Genomic DNA, 16,382 nt, shown 5'->3' on the forward strand with positions numbered 1-16,382 from the left:
GACCCGCCAATCACGGACGTGGGGGCGGGTCCACACCTGGGAGGCGGGGCCACACCTGGGAGGCGGGGCCACACCTGGGAGGCGGGGCCGGACGGCGGAGGTGGGGGCCGCGGCGTTCCCGGGCCAGGCGCTGACGTGAGCCTGGCTCACCTGGGCCGGGCAGGTGAGGGCCGGCGCGGGGCGGGGAGAGGAGCCCGCAGTCCCTACCAGCGCGCAGCCAGGCGTTGCTCGCCCTACGGATCGAGGAGCGCGGTGGCGGCGGGTGATCGTACCTGGGGACTTGGTTCGGAGGGACGTTCGCTTCTGGCAGCCGGATTGAAGACAGGTGGGAACGCCAAAGTCCGGAGACTAGCTTGGGGAATGCAGGGCACGCCCGCTGGTGAAGGGTCCCCTCCAGAGCCTGCAGGGGTGAGGAGAGCTTGCTTAGGGACATCTGTGCGTCGGGCGATGTCCTCTAGGGCTGGATGCCTGTCCCTGTGACCCAGGTGGCTCCTGGATGGTCAGTCCCAGCTTGGGATCGCCGGACCCTTCCCGACCCCTCGCTTCAGTCCACCTCCTTTCCCTCCCCGCCCAGCGGGAGTGCGCGGCTCCCAGCCTCCACCCACCCACCGTCGGGGCGCGCTAAGGCGCCTCCACCCCTCTGGTCCTACCGGCTCGCCGCTCCGCCGGCCCTCGCTGCCCAAAGAGGGGATTTCCCAGGCCGGCCGGCCGGCCGGCCCTCGGTCTTGGTGGGTGTTTTGGGAAATTGCGGGTCGGGGCAACCAGTAGCTTCGGCCAGTTTGTTTTCTCTCCTGGAATTTGTTTAGCACCGTCAGACCCCTCGCCCGTGGATTTCCAAGTAGCCAAACGAGGTGCTGGGGAGGGTGGCGCCGGGTGTGGCTGCTCTGGGGGTGAGGCTCTTTTCGCCTGAAGGGGCTGGAGGGCGGGTGTGGAGAAGTGGGGAAAGTCTTCCAGGCCGGGCTGGAAAGCAGGCCCGGGGTGCCACTGTTCACGGGGAGCCTGCTGTGTGGTAAAGGGGTCATCCCAACGCGACCCTGTTGTCTTGGTGGCTGTCAAAAGTGGAAGCCAGGAAGGGAGATGAAGAAGGTGCGTTTGAGCAGGGATTGGTGAAGGCGGGGTGCTGACCCAGGACAGTACTTTAGGCTTAGATGTTTGTATAACTCTTAACACCAGCACCCCATACAGGGTCGCTAGCTCTCTCCAGCCCCCAGCTTCAATCAAGCAGGGAGGAAGGGCATAGGAATTATGGCTAGAGGCTCAGAATTTACCCATAAACAGGGCTGAACTAAATGGAGGAAAGACTGGGGAACTTGGAAGATGGCATTTCAGGTCCTTCCAGGAGGAGGGAGAAGAAAAGCAGGACCATTCCCTGAGGCCTGTCTGCAAGAAATGAGGGTGTGTGTGTTTCACTCTGAGCAAAATCATTGACAGCTGAGTCTCGGCTTTGGGGAGGCCGTGTTCCTGGAAAGTAGTCTGGGCAGGGGCTGCAGAGATGGCAGTGTGGGTGTTTCTAGGGGGCCTGTTCCCTGGATTGGGGGTGTGAGAGAGGACAGTTCATGCCCTGGGGAGGTTGAAAGCATCTGTGCTCAGGGCCCAGTGTGAGGGGAATGATTGGGTTAGCATCTTTGTTCTGTGGCTGGTTGAATACCTGTTGAAGACTCAGGCCTTGAATTCTCTAGCCTCTATAATGGCGGCTAGAGATAACCAGAGCTGAATTCAACTAGGCTAGGGTTGTTCTGTGGGCCTTGGGATTTGGGTGGCAAGAGTGTTTTGAAAGAAAACTTTGGTTTAGGTGTGTTTAAGGGTGGGTGTCGTGCAGTCTCCTCCCTAAGCACTTTGTTGGCCCTCTGTGCTGCTTGGATCTTTGTCGATGTTTTTGGTTTACTCTGTTGGTGTACAGAAGAAGGGAGAGACTTGGAGGGCTGGGTGCAGTGGCAGGTTATGGTACAGCACACTCTGACTCAGAAGTATAGTATTGGGTCCAGGTCCCAGATAAAACACTTTGCTGTGCCTCAGTTAACCCAGCTGTAAAATGGGGATGATAACAATACTACTTGTAGATCATGAAGATGAGGTCAGGCACATTAAGGAAAAGCGTACGTGAAAACTATAAAGCCTATATAGATATAGAGGATTGTTGTTGCCATGGTTTATATTAGCTGAAGGCCATCATCTTTTTTACCTCCCAGTGGCCAAGAAATGCCTTAGCTTCCTGTGGTTAAAAAAATATACATATATTACTTGTAGTGTTCTGTTTTTAAGTTATGAATCAAAACATGTCATTGTAGGAAAATGTGAATCATATAAAAGTATGTAGGGAAGCGTGAAAGTCACCCACAATCATACCATCACTAAGGTAACTACTTGGGTAATGACTAAGAACTTCTTGTTGCATCGATATTTTATTTCTACCCCTTTTAAAAATTCTATGTGCATATATACACAAGTGCATGTTATGTTACAAGATGGAAGAGATACTGTCCAGTCAATATTGTATGATGCCTTTTCCCTCTTAAGTACATGTAAACATTTCCCCAAATCCAATAGAAATTCTTCAGATGCCTCGATGTTAATAGCTGCTTGATACTGCAGCTTATGAATGTCTGATTAGCTGTTTTTCCCTGTTATTTTGGTTGCTTCCCAATTTTCCCTTTCTGCCTGTTTTTGTAGTCTTAGTTACTGGGTGGCAGGTGGAGATACTGGTCAGCTTTGAGAAGATGGGGAGGGTTAGCTGTGATGGAGGTGGGGTAGGGAGGAGGAGGCTGGGCAGGGTTGCCCCTGCATGCTGCCATCTTGCGAGAATGCTGAGAACACAGGGCTCTAGATCTTAATCATTGATCTCTATGGGTGGCTACTTCTCCCTCCCCATCACTCTGTGTGCAGTTCCTTGTGTTGGCTTGCTTGCCTTAATTTTTTTCTTGATGTGCCGTGGATCAACTAGGAGGAACTCTCTTCTTCAAAGCCCGCAATCCTTCAAGGGGTGGATTTCACATGTCTGCCAGTCCTAGACACAGGACTGGCCATATTGTAATAAGTGTGTTAGTCGCTCAGTTGTGTCCAACTCTTTGTGACCCCATGGACTCTAGCCCGCCAGGCTCCTCTGCCCAGGAGATTTCCCAGGCAAGGATACTGGAGTGGGTTGCCATTCCCATCTCCAGGGGATCTTCTTGACCGAGGGATCGAACCTGGGTCTCCCATGTTGCATGCAGATTCTTTATCTCCTGAGCCACCAGGGAACAGTATAGGAAGGCTGACCGTATTGCAATAGATCTTCTCAAAAGCCCCTCACTAGGTTGGACCTGTTTGCCACCCATTTCCAGTTCTCTTGGTTCTTCCTTCGACCCATCCCCCCCATCACCACAGGCCAGGACTGAGGAAGGGAAGACTAGAACTTGCCCTGCGGAGGATATGCATTCCCTCCTTGTAAGGTAAATGTTTTCCGGGGTTTGATAGCTTGGTTTGCTGCCCTATGGAGCAACCTACACCAAGGCCAAGAACTTGGGGGTAGAGGGCACTTGAACACCCCATGCCACCTCTCCTGCCCACGGGGAGCTCTGCTCCCGGCGGGGGGGAGGGGGGTGCGAGGGCAGGTTTCAGTTGCACGGCTTGGTAATTGGGTCAGAAGGCTCAGGTGAGGGCAGGTCCTGCTTTTCTCTTAAAGTGCCGGTGACCCAGCTGGGTTTGCATTTTCCCGTTTGCTGTCAGGCTGGCCAGGGGAAAGAAGTGATGCATTAGGGGCCAGCCCCTCAGCTAAGCTCCTCCGAGGGGGAGACTTAAGCTGACTCAACTGGTTTGATTTCTGAACCGCAACACCAGTGGGAATCTTTCTGGGTGGGAAGGTGACTTATTTATCTTCCTTTTCTCAGGTTCTTGTGGGGTTTGAGCAATTCCAGCGTGGATTTCTTCAGGCAGTCTGATGAAAACATTGTGTTTAGTTACTGACCTCGTGCTTGTCACACAGTAGCTGATGAACAAATATTTGTTGAATGAACGTTGTTTTGCAGGCATCTCTTTCTCACCTGAAAATAAAAACAAAGTGAGATAAGAACAGATAAGAACACCGGAAAAAAAAAAAGAAAAAAGACTAAATGCAACATCCCAGGCAAGCAGTTCTCCAGGGATTGCTCTTTCCTGTAGACACCCAGCTGGGACAGGCCTTTGTTTCCCCCACTGGCACCAAATGTTATCTGCTAGGCTGTGCTGAGCCCTTCTATTTTTATGAGGATCAATTGCAGACTTTACCCAGGCTGGCTCCTGTAGCCAATCAGTTCCACTCACCCTCTGTGGGGGAGATAAACCGACCCAGGTAAGGAGGCTGTCCTAACAGCAGGGAGCGTGTCTCATGACTGTTTTTCGGACTTTAGGGTTAGGCACTGTGATATTTGATTATTCTGGGGCTTCTGAGCTTTACCAGGCTCAGTTACAGAGCACGGGATTGTTCTAGGGATAACCAGCTCATACTCCCCTTCCCTTGTTTTTCTCCCCTGTACAGAACCTTTGGGTGGCCCAGAGAAAGGAAACCTGACTTGAGGCCCAGCTCTCAGATTCCTGTGGATACACTGCCTGCTCATCTATGTGAGTGAGGACTTTGCAACCAGGACCCACCCCTTTGCCTACTTCTCTCTCATCACGATGCTGTCATTCCGTAGTTGTCTAAAAAGAGTGCGCGCTTCACGGTCTTGTCTATGCTTTGCTGTTTCCATAACTTTTTTCTTCCCTCTCCTGAGATGAGATTGAAAAGGGCAATTTCCCTTCTGTTCCCTTGGTACTTCAGGAAGGACTGTGTTCCAGCAGGGATGACATCATCTTTTTATTTTTCTGCCTCAGGATTTAAATAGAAGAAATGCGATCTACTTACATGATAAGTCTGATTTGGCTGGAGCATGAAAAATAAATGGCTTTGAAATAAGAATCAAAAGAACCTTTTAACCTCTTTTCTTTTCTTCCCCACCTGGCACAGTTTATTCCCATATTTAGTTTCTTTGCTGTAATCTAATGAAACTGTAGCTCTGTCATACGGGAACAGTGGCTGGGAACTTTTCCCAGGGGCTGGCCTAATTCTCCTCTCCCCACTTCTCCCCCCTCCCCCCAAGCGAGATCATGGCCCTCCACCCCCGCAGAGTTCGGCTGAAGCCCTGGCTGGTGGCCCAAGTGGATAGTGGCCTGTACCCAGGACTCATCTGGCTACACAGGGACTCCAAACGCTTCCAGATCCCTTGGAAACATGCCACCCGGCACAGCCCCCAGCAAGAGGAGGAAAACACCATTTTCAAGGTAAAGGTCTTCTTTTACCATCTCGCTCGAAACGTTTTCCAGTTCTCAGGCTTTTTTGGGGTTTTGTTGTCTTGTTTTCAGTTTTGGCGTGAAGTAGGTACTAGATGCAAGATGCTGAGGCAGCAGAATGTTGTTGATGCGGGTGGGGGGACAGACTTAGCAGGCGTAGTGATTTCTCTTGTTGGGGCATGTCTGTTATTATGGTTGAGGCCGTTTATTCTTTCTCATCGGTCGAAGGTACTCAGCTCACATCCCAAGGGATGGCACGTGTGACTGGCTATGCTGTTAATTGCCTGTATGCTGAGGCTGTTTCTAGAGCTCTGGAGGGTCAGCCAGCAGTCAGTCTTTCGTTCACTCAAGGCTCTTGCTCTGGCCTGGAAATGGCTATCCAGACCCAGGCAGAACTACTGAGTGGCAGCAGGCTCCTAACAGCCTGTAGAATGGGTGTTGAGGGCCTCTGCAAGTTTCCTTTGAAATTAAAACATTTTGACTCATCCATCTATGCATGCATGCTCTGTTGTGTCTGACTTTTTGCGACCTCATGGACTATAGCCCTCCAGGCACCTCTGTTTATGGGATTTTTTCCAGGCAAGAGTATTGGAGTAGGTCACCATTTCCTCTTCCAGGGGATCTTCCCAACCCAGAGATCAAACTCCCGTCTCCTTCACTGGCAGGCAGGTTCTTTACCCCTGAGCCATCTTAAAAAATGAAAGGTGATTTAATTACAGGTTTTTATTCTACAAATGTTTTCTTAACTAAAGAATAGCTCAGATGTGAGAGTTATTTCGCTTAACGGAAAACAAGATTGAATCACGTGGCATGGTATAAAATGTGAGTGAAACCAAAATCTAAGACGGAAGTCAGTGAGAAGGTAGTTGTAGGAAGGGCTGTTATGTGGTTTGTAACTCTGGAACCTGTGCCTCCACTCCAGACCGACTTCTCTGTGCTGCTCAGTCTTCTCTCTCTTGAGTAACTTTAGTTCCTGCACCTCCAAAACACGGAGAAATGAGTTTCTCCATTTTTTCCCTGACTAGCAGCTGGAAGTCAAGTGAAATCCAGTGTCTATCCTGAACTTCTCAAGATTGATGCGTCAGGTTCTGGCTGAGATTGGGCCAGGAGAGGTGAACTCATACCTCAAAGGAGAGCCATCCCAGAACTGTTCCATTGGGTGTAGAGACAAGAGGTAGAGAAAAAATTGGCCTGTGAATACTTACAAAGTAAATCAGTGCTTTTAATTTAAAAATTTAATAATGATATAAAAGTGGTAAGGAAACCATCTGGAAACCAGCACCAATTATTGGAGCTGCCGTCAGAGGAGGATGGGCCTGGTATGGCCTCTTTCCTTGGCTTGCAGCCAGACTTGCTGTTGAAGTGCCTGGTGGTGGCTGGCCATGGGGAAAGAGGCTGGTTCCCGAAGGTTCCACTCACGAGAATGTTCTGAATCCTTAGGGCTTGAGGAAAAGGTAGCTGTGGGCAGCTGCTCTGTCCTAGTTACATCTGTGCATCTGTTTGTGGCATGCTAAGGGGAAGTCTGGGTGTCAGGAGGAGAATGAGGGTGCCTTCACAGATCCCAAGCTCTGGCAGGCCTTTGGCAGGATAAGGGTGTTGAGGTGATGACCAGAATTAAGAGGGTGTCTGCTCCACACTCTAGGCGCATTATCTCATTTAGTTCTCGACGATGCTGGAAGGAGGACATTACCCTCCTATTGTAGATGTAAAAGCTGAATCTCACAGGGGCTATGTAACTTGCCCAAATCACATAGCCAATAAGTGGTGGGGCCAGGATTTGAACCCAGGCCTATCTGCTGCCCCCTCCATTATCAGACAGCCCCTTCTGACCAGGAACTGTGAGTCCTGGCTTCAGATCCTACTACCGTCACTCGCATGTGTGGTCTTGAACAAGTCACATAATCTCTTTAGGCTTCAACTTCCCTTTCAGTAAAATCGGGATAAAACCAGTCTTGCCTGTCTCACGAGATTGTTGTGAGAATTGAGTGAAATAAACGTCTAGAAAGGGACTCATAAATTGCCGTAAAAATGCAGAGACTGTGTCCATTTTTGGAAGAGAAATAGGGACCTGCCCGGTGACCAGAATCTCAGAATGGGTTTGAACACGGGTTGTTCATGAAGACAACAGCTGTCACGTGGTGGATACCACCCTCTGTTGCATCAGCCTCAGGTCCTCCACAGAGTCTGAATGGGCCCTGGGGGGTGGCTGTGCTGTGAGCCGAAAGGGCTCTGGGTTAGTCTGGCTGCTCTCCATGGAGGGGCAGGGATTCAGGGAGCCACAGAGATTTGCAGACCTGTGCCAAAGTCAGCACTGCCCAAGCCAGCTGAGTGGGGCCAGAAGGTGAGTGGACCTGGAGGTCAAACAAATGGAGGGGAAAACAGGGAGAGACAGCCGCCAGGCACCGCCAGGTGCAACTGGAGATAGGACTCTCTGGACACTGGAGGCCAGTGAGGTGGAGCTTTCCTACCGGGGGCTGGACGCAATGGAGCCTGCTACGCTGAGGGCCGCAGCCTTGTCAGCCCTCTTCACTCCATACCGCACAGCAAGGAGGGGAGCCCCCTCTGGCCCCAGAAGAGGGTAGGAAGAAATGAGTGAATTGGAGGAGAAGGATTCAGGTTGCCCATTGGAAGAAGCTTCCTCGTGACTGTGAGGCTCTGCAGGGAGAGACCAGAGTGCTCAGAGGACGGGGCAGAAAAGCTCCGTCTGGGCTTGAGGAAGAAGTCCACAGTCAGGATCAGAGGCGGGGAGGCGGGACTGGACGAGCAACGGGTCCGGTCAGCTTGAACAGGCTGCCATGTGCTTCCCGATCTTGAGTCCTCGGCAGACGACACCCCCCTTTTCTGCAACAGGACGTACTACACAGCCCTGAAGAAAGCGCGGACATGGAGCATATGTTCGCAGTGGGGAAGGGCGGAGAGCCCATGAAGCAGACACGCTGATGCCTGTTAGACCTGGAAACTGAAAACCAGAGCGGCGAGGCCACAGGGGTTTTGGCCCAGGCCACCAGCCACTGGGGTTTCCAGAGAAATGTTCCCAATGTGAGAGTTTGGGGAAGTAGGGAAAGGCAGGCAGTGTGAGTTTATTAGGACTTGAGGCCCTCCGCTGCCCGCTGAAGCGAGTTGAATTCTCAGAGTGCATGTCCTGCCCTCCTGCAGGCTATTTTAGTCCTAAAGGCACTTGGTTTCTGCAGTTATTTGTGCATCAGATTGAAGATGGAAGGGGAGGGAACAGCAAGACCACACTCTTCAAATCATACGCCATCTTCCTTTTTCTTGTTATATAAGCAACTCATGTCAAAAAAAAAAAAGTAAAACAAAACAAAACAAAATTATCTGCAATCCTTTTTTCAAAGTTACCATTAGTATCTTAGTGTACATTTGTTTCAGATGTTTATTTATTTTCAGCCCTTCATTATGGCCATTGTAGTCACCAACCGGCACCAATGCTTGAGATAAGGCTCCTCTTTTCACAAGATTATATTTGCATCTGGTTTAATCTCACTCCGGCCCTCCTTCGCCTGGTCCTCCAAGGTGGTGTTTCCTGCTGCAGCCTCTGTACACTGGGGTTGGGACAATGGGGCGGCCACGCGGGGCCATGTGTGTCTGTGTCTGCCTGCGGGAGGGTGGGCGCGCTTTGCAGCGTGTCTGGGTAACAGCAGGCATTCACTGCAGTTTCCTATCCTTCAGGCCTGGGCTGTGGAGACAGGGAAGTACCAGGAAGGGGTGGATGACCCCGACCCAGCTAAATGGAAGGCCCAGCTCCGCTGTGCTCTCAACAAGAGCAGAGAGTTCAACCTCATGTATGATGGCACCAAGGAGGTGCCCATGAACCCAGTGAAGATATATCAAGTGTGTGACATCCCCCAGCCCCAGGGTTCAATCATTAACCCAGGTAAGGCCCCAGCTGCTGCGGAGAAGGTGGACAGTGTGCTGGGTTCCTGGCTAGACCCTTCAAGAGATAGTCGACTTGAAAACTGCCTCGCTTAGAATGTTTATGACTGCTGAACAAGAAATCTTGTCCCTAGAAAGGCTCAGAGAACAAAAGATATAAACTCAGCAAGGTGTTCCTACTCACTTATTGGAACACTAAAGCATTAGAAAATGGAGGGAGCACAGAGTTCTGTAAAAATAGCTTCTCTCTGGGCTCAACACTGAGAAGAGAGGCCAGATAGTTTAGAAAGAGGAGGGATTAAAACTTGGAAGGTCTGAGTTCTAAACCTAGTTCTTTTCACTTTGCTACCATGGGACTTTGAATCAAGTCCTTTGACCTTTTGAGCCTCAGTTTCTTTCATTATAAAACCCGGGCTCTCATCTTTCTTGCCTGTTTCAAAGGCTGTTCTAAGAATCAATTAACATGACATTCTAAAAGCTCTCTTTAGATAAGTTCTCTTTATAAATGATGGTTGAATGTCATTGAATTTGTAGGGTAAGATCCAACTAAGAGCCAGATAATTTAGACTTGACCTCCAGTGAATCTAGGGAGGCCCTGCCATGAGAGAAGTTTCTGTCCTCACATTAAGTTTACAAAGGAGAGAAGCTGTGGTCCTTGAGTCCTTAAAAGGGATGTTAATGCATCAAAGTAAGTTTAGAGTAGAAGTTAAAAGTTTTCTAGAAGGGAATAGGGTGTGCAGCTCCTGGGTAGGGGAGGGAATGAGAGCTTACATTAGGGTTCTAGAGAAGGAGGTGGAAGGCGGGGTGAACAACTTCGGTCCCCCCACTTTGGCTAGGGCATTGGGGATGCACGCTGAACCCCAGGAGCCTCTGTGCTGGCAGTGGCTAGCTTGAACAGTGGGTCAGCTACCAGGATGACGGTGAAGAGTGAGCGGCTCGCTTGTGGGCTTGTGTGTCTGTTTTTCGGGAAGGATCCACTGGGTCTGCTCCTTGGGATGAGAAAGACAATGATGTGGATGAAGAAGATGAGGAAGATGAGCTGGACCAGTCACAGCACCACGTCCCCATTCAGGACACCTTCCCCTTCCTGAACATCAATGGTGAGAGGGGTGATGGAGGGGTGTGGAGGAGGAAGAGGAGGTAAGGGGCTTTCATTTTGCAACTGTTGACACTATATACACTGCTGCCCTGGGAGCAGTGACCAGACCCTGTGGCCAGGTCGCCAGTCTGTTAGCAAGTAGGGGTCATAGGCAAAGGAATTCCTAGGCCTGGTTATCCCAGTGGGGTGGCTTCTAGGCATAGAGAGCATCTTCTGAGTCTTAAGTGATAATTCAGAGAAATTAAAAAATGAAATTCATTCTCAATCGCACATACAAATACACCAGCTGTTATAAATTTTGCTGATTTCCTTCAGGTCAAAGTGCAGACATCATTTTCATGAATTGTAGGCCAATTCTTCTGCTGTTTGTCTTGGTATAAATTTTCTGTTACTCCCTTAACAGGGTCTAAGACTGTATCATGGGACTCTGCTAAGACTGTATCATGGGACCCTTGCGGCTTCTACAGCTCTTAATACTAGGCTCTGATAAAATTTATCTACTAGAGAGACTTTTATCTTTTTTTTTTTAACCTTTTGAATTCAGCTTCCCATGAAAAATGAGTCGAGAGGTCTGAGGGTCACTGCTTGACAGAGCAGGTACTGCATTTTCTGTTGTACTGAGGATTCTCAAACACAGGGTGAATTGCTCTTCTGTAGCCGCTGCACTTGAACTTTCCACTGACATGCTCCTAGACATGTGACTTGCATTCAGTTGAGCAGCTTTTCACTGCCTTTCTAAGTTCCATCTGGCTGTGTTCGCGACTCCATGGACTGTAGCCCACCAGGCTCCTCTGTCCATGGGATTCTCCAGACAAGAATACTGGAGTGGGTTGCCATGCCTCCTCCAGGGGATCGTCCCAATCCAGGGATTGAACCCAAATCTCTTATGTGTCCTGCATTGGCAGGCAAGTTTTTTTTTTTTACCACTAGTGCTACCTGGCTGCTATGGGTCAAATGAGATAATTTTGCCACCTAGAAAATTCAGTATAGCAAGATGATTCCTTTAGGATTTTGGAATACCCTACTCTAGATGCTGCCCCTTCCTCGGAGAGTCAAGAAATGACTCTTATCTACTTGTCTTCCTTCACTTACCCTGTCATTTATAACTTTGCAGCCAAGCGATGAGTAAAGACAGTCATCATAGAGCTCGCTCAAGCTAATATTGCCACAGATACATTCCCATTTAGTGAAATTTTAAGATTTGGACATTTGGAAACATGAGATCCTTTCCCAAATCCTTGGCTGACTCATTCTGTTCTTCTCACCCCTTAAAACGATACAACTCATTTCCAGGATATATATACTGTTTTTTTTACTATTAAAAAAATTATTTTTCTGATTTCCTATTTCTTTTCATGTCTTATTAAAGATTCTGTTTTGTGGCCCTATGTTACGGGCCACCTTGGATCCTTTATGGAAACATGTGAACATATATTAAAAACAAAAGTAAAACGGGTACATAGATATAACCAGACTTGTACACAAAGGATCAAAGAAACATTAGCCTCTGTGATTTCAGAGCTGTTGGGCAGAGAAAGAAGAACTGTTGAAGAATAGATGCATAAAAGGTGAGGTGAGGAGGAGAAATCTGAAAACTTTGGAGTGAGCCAACTTTGACAATAGCAGGGAAATAGGATTGGTTTCTCATTCTCTCAAGTTCTTTTCACTTTGCTACTATGGGACTTAAAATCAAGTCCTTTGACCTTTTGAGCCTCAGTTTCTTTAATTGGATACTTTGGAATAAATAATACTCTTACATGGTTTAAATTCATAATGATACAAAAAGGAAATCAGCTGAAAGATTTTCCTTCCATCCTTTCTCTAAACAGTTCCTTTCCTGGAGGAGACAGATCTTACCAGTTTCTTGAGTATCCTTTTAGAAGTATTCATGCATATAAAGTATTTGTTTGTTTTTAAATGAATTTCTGTGTATTAACACTCAAAGTTAATCAACCAGTTTAGTTGAGTTCATTTTACAGAAGACAACCAGCTTCTATTTAATTGCTGGGCCCAAATTTTGCAACAGGGAACCTCACATTCATACCCATTCTAATTTAATCCCAGAGAAAACTCACTTGTCTTTTGAAGTGAAGTGAAGTTGCTCAGTCGTGTCCGACTCTTTGCAACCCCGTGGACTGTAGCCCACTAGGCTACTCCGTCCATGGGATTCTCCAGGCAAGAATACTGGAGTGGGTTGCCATTTCCTTCTGCAGGGGATCTTCCTGACCCAGGGATCGAACCCAGGTCTCCCGGATTGCTGGCAGACGCTTTAACCTCTGAGCCACCAGGGAAGCCCACTTGTCTGTTAGTCATCAGCAAATGTACGTTGTCAGAATTATGAGTCGGATGCAGAAATAACAAGATTAGGAAGCAGAAACAGGAGAACCTTGTTTCTCTTTGTTTGTTGGGGAAATTATTGATGGGCTGCTACAATGAGTTGTGGTCTAGTGTTGGACCTTTAAGGTTTTAAAGCCTCCGACCCAGGTGGTATGCATGAGAGGGACCCTGCCAGCTCACCGACAGCCTTCTGTTTTAGGTTCTCCCATAGCACCAGGCAGTGTGGGCAACTGCAGTGTGGGCAACTGCAGCCCTGAAGCAGTGTGGCCCAAAACAGAACCTCTGGAGATGGAAGTGCCCCAGGCACCTATACAGCCTTTCTATAGCTCTCCAGAGCTGTGGATCAGCTCACTCCCAAGTAAGTAAGCCTTGGTTTCCTAACTGGATCTTCAGCTCCTATTATAGTCCATTTCCTGCTCCACCTTCTGCCTCCATTTCTTTGCCTTGTATAGAATAGTCCCCCAGGCAGCCTCTGTGTCTGGTTCCTGGCTGGCTGATGAGTCACTGGGGAAGAAGTAAAGAAACATTAGCCCATACTTGCTTGCCCAAGGAGATGCTCTGATTGGCTGCTGTGCAGCTCTGCGTTACTCACCTCTTAGGTGGGTGGAAGGCCTGGGTTTATCAGTTTGCCTAGGGTATTTGGGGACCAGGTTAGTTGTAGGATAGGGAGGTTAATGACTGGATTTGGTCAAGGAGGCTCTTGGGTTCCCAGGGGCTTTAGGATCCAGAGAATATCTCTTTCTGAATTGTGCACAAATCCATCTCAGTGAAGAATCAATGTCCTCCCTCTCCCTTTCACAATACACACGGTGGGGGTAGGGGGCGGGGGGACTATCATTTTGTCCAAGAGGCTGATAGCTTTGATAAGACCGGTAGCTTTCAATAGACATTTACTGAGTGAAAATTTACTTTGCTGTGAACTGTGTCCTTTTGTGATGTGTTATTAGAACAGGTCGACCGTGTGTGCTCATCTGTGTACTTTTCAGAAAGATGGCTTGGTACTTTTTATTGTCTCTCTGGTTTCTTTAAACAGTGAGTCAAAAATGATAACACAAACCAGATGCTGCCTTAGTTTTTTCAGCTCCTTCCAACGCCTATTGATGTAAAGACTCAGTACAAAATGGGGAGACTAGGACCCGGAACTTTGGTTGGAGGAATTCTCGCTCTTAGGGAGTGGAGATTGAACCTAGATAGTACAGATGGACTTTGAACTGTTTGCTTCAAGGCAGCCTTTCGAGGGAATACTCCCAGGATATGTTGATGTCTCCCTGTGTGGCAGGAAGGATAACTATGCCAGTGGCCTTCCTGGATGCTGGCTGAAAGGTGGCTTGATCCTAATGGACTTGCACGAGTCTTAGGTGTGGACAGACAGAGCAGTGGAGCAGGACTCTCACTGTCCCGTCTTACATTGCAGTGACTGACCTGGACATCAAGTTTCAGTACCGTGGGAAGGAGTACGGGCAGACCATGACCGTGAGCAACCCCCAAGGCTGCCGGCTCTTCTATGGGGACCTGGGTCCCATGCCTGACCAGGAGGAGCTCTTTGGTCCCGTCAGCCTGGAACAGGTCAAGTTCCCGGGGCCAGAGCACATCACCAATGAGAAGCAGAAGCTGTTCACCAGCAAGCTGCTAGACGTCATGGATAGAGGACTGATTCTGGAGGTCAGCGGGCACGCCATCTATGCCATCAGGCTGTGCCAGTGCAAGGTGTACTGGTCTGGGCCATGTGCCCCATCGCTTGTTGCCCCCAACCTGATTGAGAGACAAAAGAAGGTCAAATTGTTTTGTCTGGAAACGTTCCTGAGTGGTGAGTCTTTTTTCAGAGGATTGATGGGTGGGAACAGCTCCCTGCAAGTATGTCTTCCTCCTTCCTGCCCCGCCTCTCCTGTCTCTGCAAAGATCTTAAGGAAACAGTTTCTTCAGCAAGAAGTCAAGGTAGAAGAGAACCTTGATTCTGAAAAATAAAGGTGACCGGGGCAGAAGGATGTTCCACTCCAAAGCTATATATGTGAAGCCAGTTTTAGGTTGGTTGTGGTACCTTTGCTGGCAGAAGAGGAAGACAGCCTTTCATTGCTCCCCAGAGTCCACCAACTTATTTATCCTTCACTTTCGAAGGTGACGCTACTCATCATAATTGGTTAAACATATAGTCTTTTCGTTTGGGACATATTTGAGTGGCAAATTCAAGCAGGTGTATTTAAGGAGAGGAATGAGATGTAAATCTTCCAATGTGATTTGAACCCCAAGTCTAGTTTAAGTGGTGTCTGATAAAGCCCTCTGAAATGATGAAAATCTTCTTTATTTGTGTTGTTTGGTATGTTAGTCACTAGCCACATGTGGCTGTTGAGTATGTAGATGTTACTAATGTGACTAAGGAACCATTTACTTTAAATGAATTTAAATGCAGTAGCCACATGTGGCAAGTGGCTACTATACCAGACAACATAACATAAAAGCTGGTATTTAGTGAGTGGATATGGAATGACCCAGTACACCAAACTGCCCTTCCATATTCTACAGATCTCATTGCCCACCAGAAAGGACAGATAGAGAAGCAGCCACCATTTGAGATCTACTTATGCTTTGGGGAAGAATGGCCAGATGGGAAACCCCAGGAAAGGAAACTCATCTTGGTTCAGGTGAGGAGATAATTGTCAACAACTCTTTGCCTTTTTGTCAATGCTTTAGCCCATAGGTCTGGGGTTGAGCCCTGAGTTGAGGTATCCATCAGTCTGTGTGGATTTTAATCCTATTAGACGGAATAGCAACAAAGTTTTGTATATTGTACAGTAGAACCAGGCTGGAGTATAGAGGGTCCTCAAGGCAAATTACTGATTCACGGGAGACTTTGTTTTCTCACTGACTTTAGAGTCTTGCAGAAGTCTAATAGGATATGACTCTTTGCAGCTCTTTTAGAAGTCTTTTGAGCTACTTTAAGGACATATTCTGGAAAGTGGCAGCAAGACCACTTGGGTTCGGCTGTGGATTGTGCAACAGGATAGGCAACAGATGAAATCTGAGTAAGAGTCTTTGTCAATAAGCAGCTATTTATTTAGGTATGTGATGTGATGCTGCCTCTCGGTTCTTTACCTTCATCTGAACCAAATTCTAAAGTGAACCTTGGCAGGATAGTCCAGAGAGATGAAAGCATATTCTGTGTCTAGACATTAAAGTTGGGGATGTCCCTATGGTCTCACTAGTCCTTCCTTCAATCTTGGGTCCCTCCTGCTGGTTTGTTTTTTTTTTCTTTCTGTGAACTTTTTTCTCAGAGGATACCTGTGTGCTCTGTGTCGTGAGCAGGTCATTCCGGTGGTGGCTCGGATGATCTATGAGATGTTTTCCGGTGACTTCACACGATCCTTTGACAGTGGCAGTGTCCGCCTGCAGATCTCAACTCCAGACATCAAGGATAACATCGTTGCCCAGCTGAAGCAGCTGTACCGCATCCTGCAAACCCAGGAAAGCTGGCAGCCTATGCAGCCTGCCCCCAGCATGCAACTGCCCGCTGCCCTGCCAACCCAGTAATCATGAATACCATCTTCCTTTTTTTTTTTTTACAATATTGTACATATGAATATTTTTTACTTTTCAGATTTAACCAGCTTTCAAGCCTTTCTTCTTTCTAACAATATTAGTAGTCTCTGACTCTCCAAGTATGTCTAGCTTTTAAAGTTGATTTAATTTATGAAAAAAATCACCCTTCATACTTTCCTCTTCTTCTTTAAACCTCCCAAGGTAGTGTAACGTAGTATCAATAGAAGGAGATTTAGCC

At 48.1% G+C, this 16,382-nt stretch overlaps 1 protein-coding gene across 1 annotated transcript; it reads left to right on the forward strand.

The window, feature by feature from the left end:
* The first annotated feature begins 713 nt into the window (after positions 1-713).
* On the forward strand, positions 714-16,135 carry IRF6 (interferon regulatory factor 6). The gene is made up of 9 exons (XM_052653937.1): positions 714-728; positions 4,493-4,575; positions 5,094-5,274; positions 8,971-9,175; positions 10,146-10,274; positions 12,810-12,968; positions 14,025-14,417; positions 15,131-15,249; positions 15,911-16,135. Exons 3-9 carry the CDS (start codon positions 5,101-5,103, stop codon positions 16,133-16,135), a joined length of 1,404 nt encoding a protein of 467 aa, XP_052509897.1. The 5' UTR covers positions 714-728; positions 4,493-4,575; positions 5,094-5,100.
* The last annotated feature ends 247 nt before the right edge of the window (positions 16,136-16,382 follow it).

This window comes from Budorcas taxicolor, chromosome 16, assembly GCF_023091745.1.
Source record: "Budorcas taxicolor isolate Tak-1 chromosome 16, Takin1.1, whole genome shotgun sequence".
NCBI lineage: Eukaryota > Metazoa > Chordata > Mammalia > Artiodactyla > Bovidae > Budorcas > Budorcas taxicolor.

Bases quoted from the DNA above. Each gene is read 5' to 3' on its own strand.
- IRF6 (XM_052653937.1), top strand. From the start codon at position 5,101: ATGGCCCTCCACCCCCGCAGAGTTCGGCTGAAGCCCTGGCTGGTGGCC. The intron at 5,275-8,970 runs GTAAAGGTCTTC...CCTATCCTTCAG, and splicing joins AGGAAAACACCATTTTCAAG to GCCTGGGCTGTGGAGACAGG. The intron at 15,250-15,910 runs GTGAGGAGATAA...TGTCGTGAGCAG, and splicing joins GGAAACTCATCTTGGTTCAG to GTCATTCCGGTGGTGGCTCG.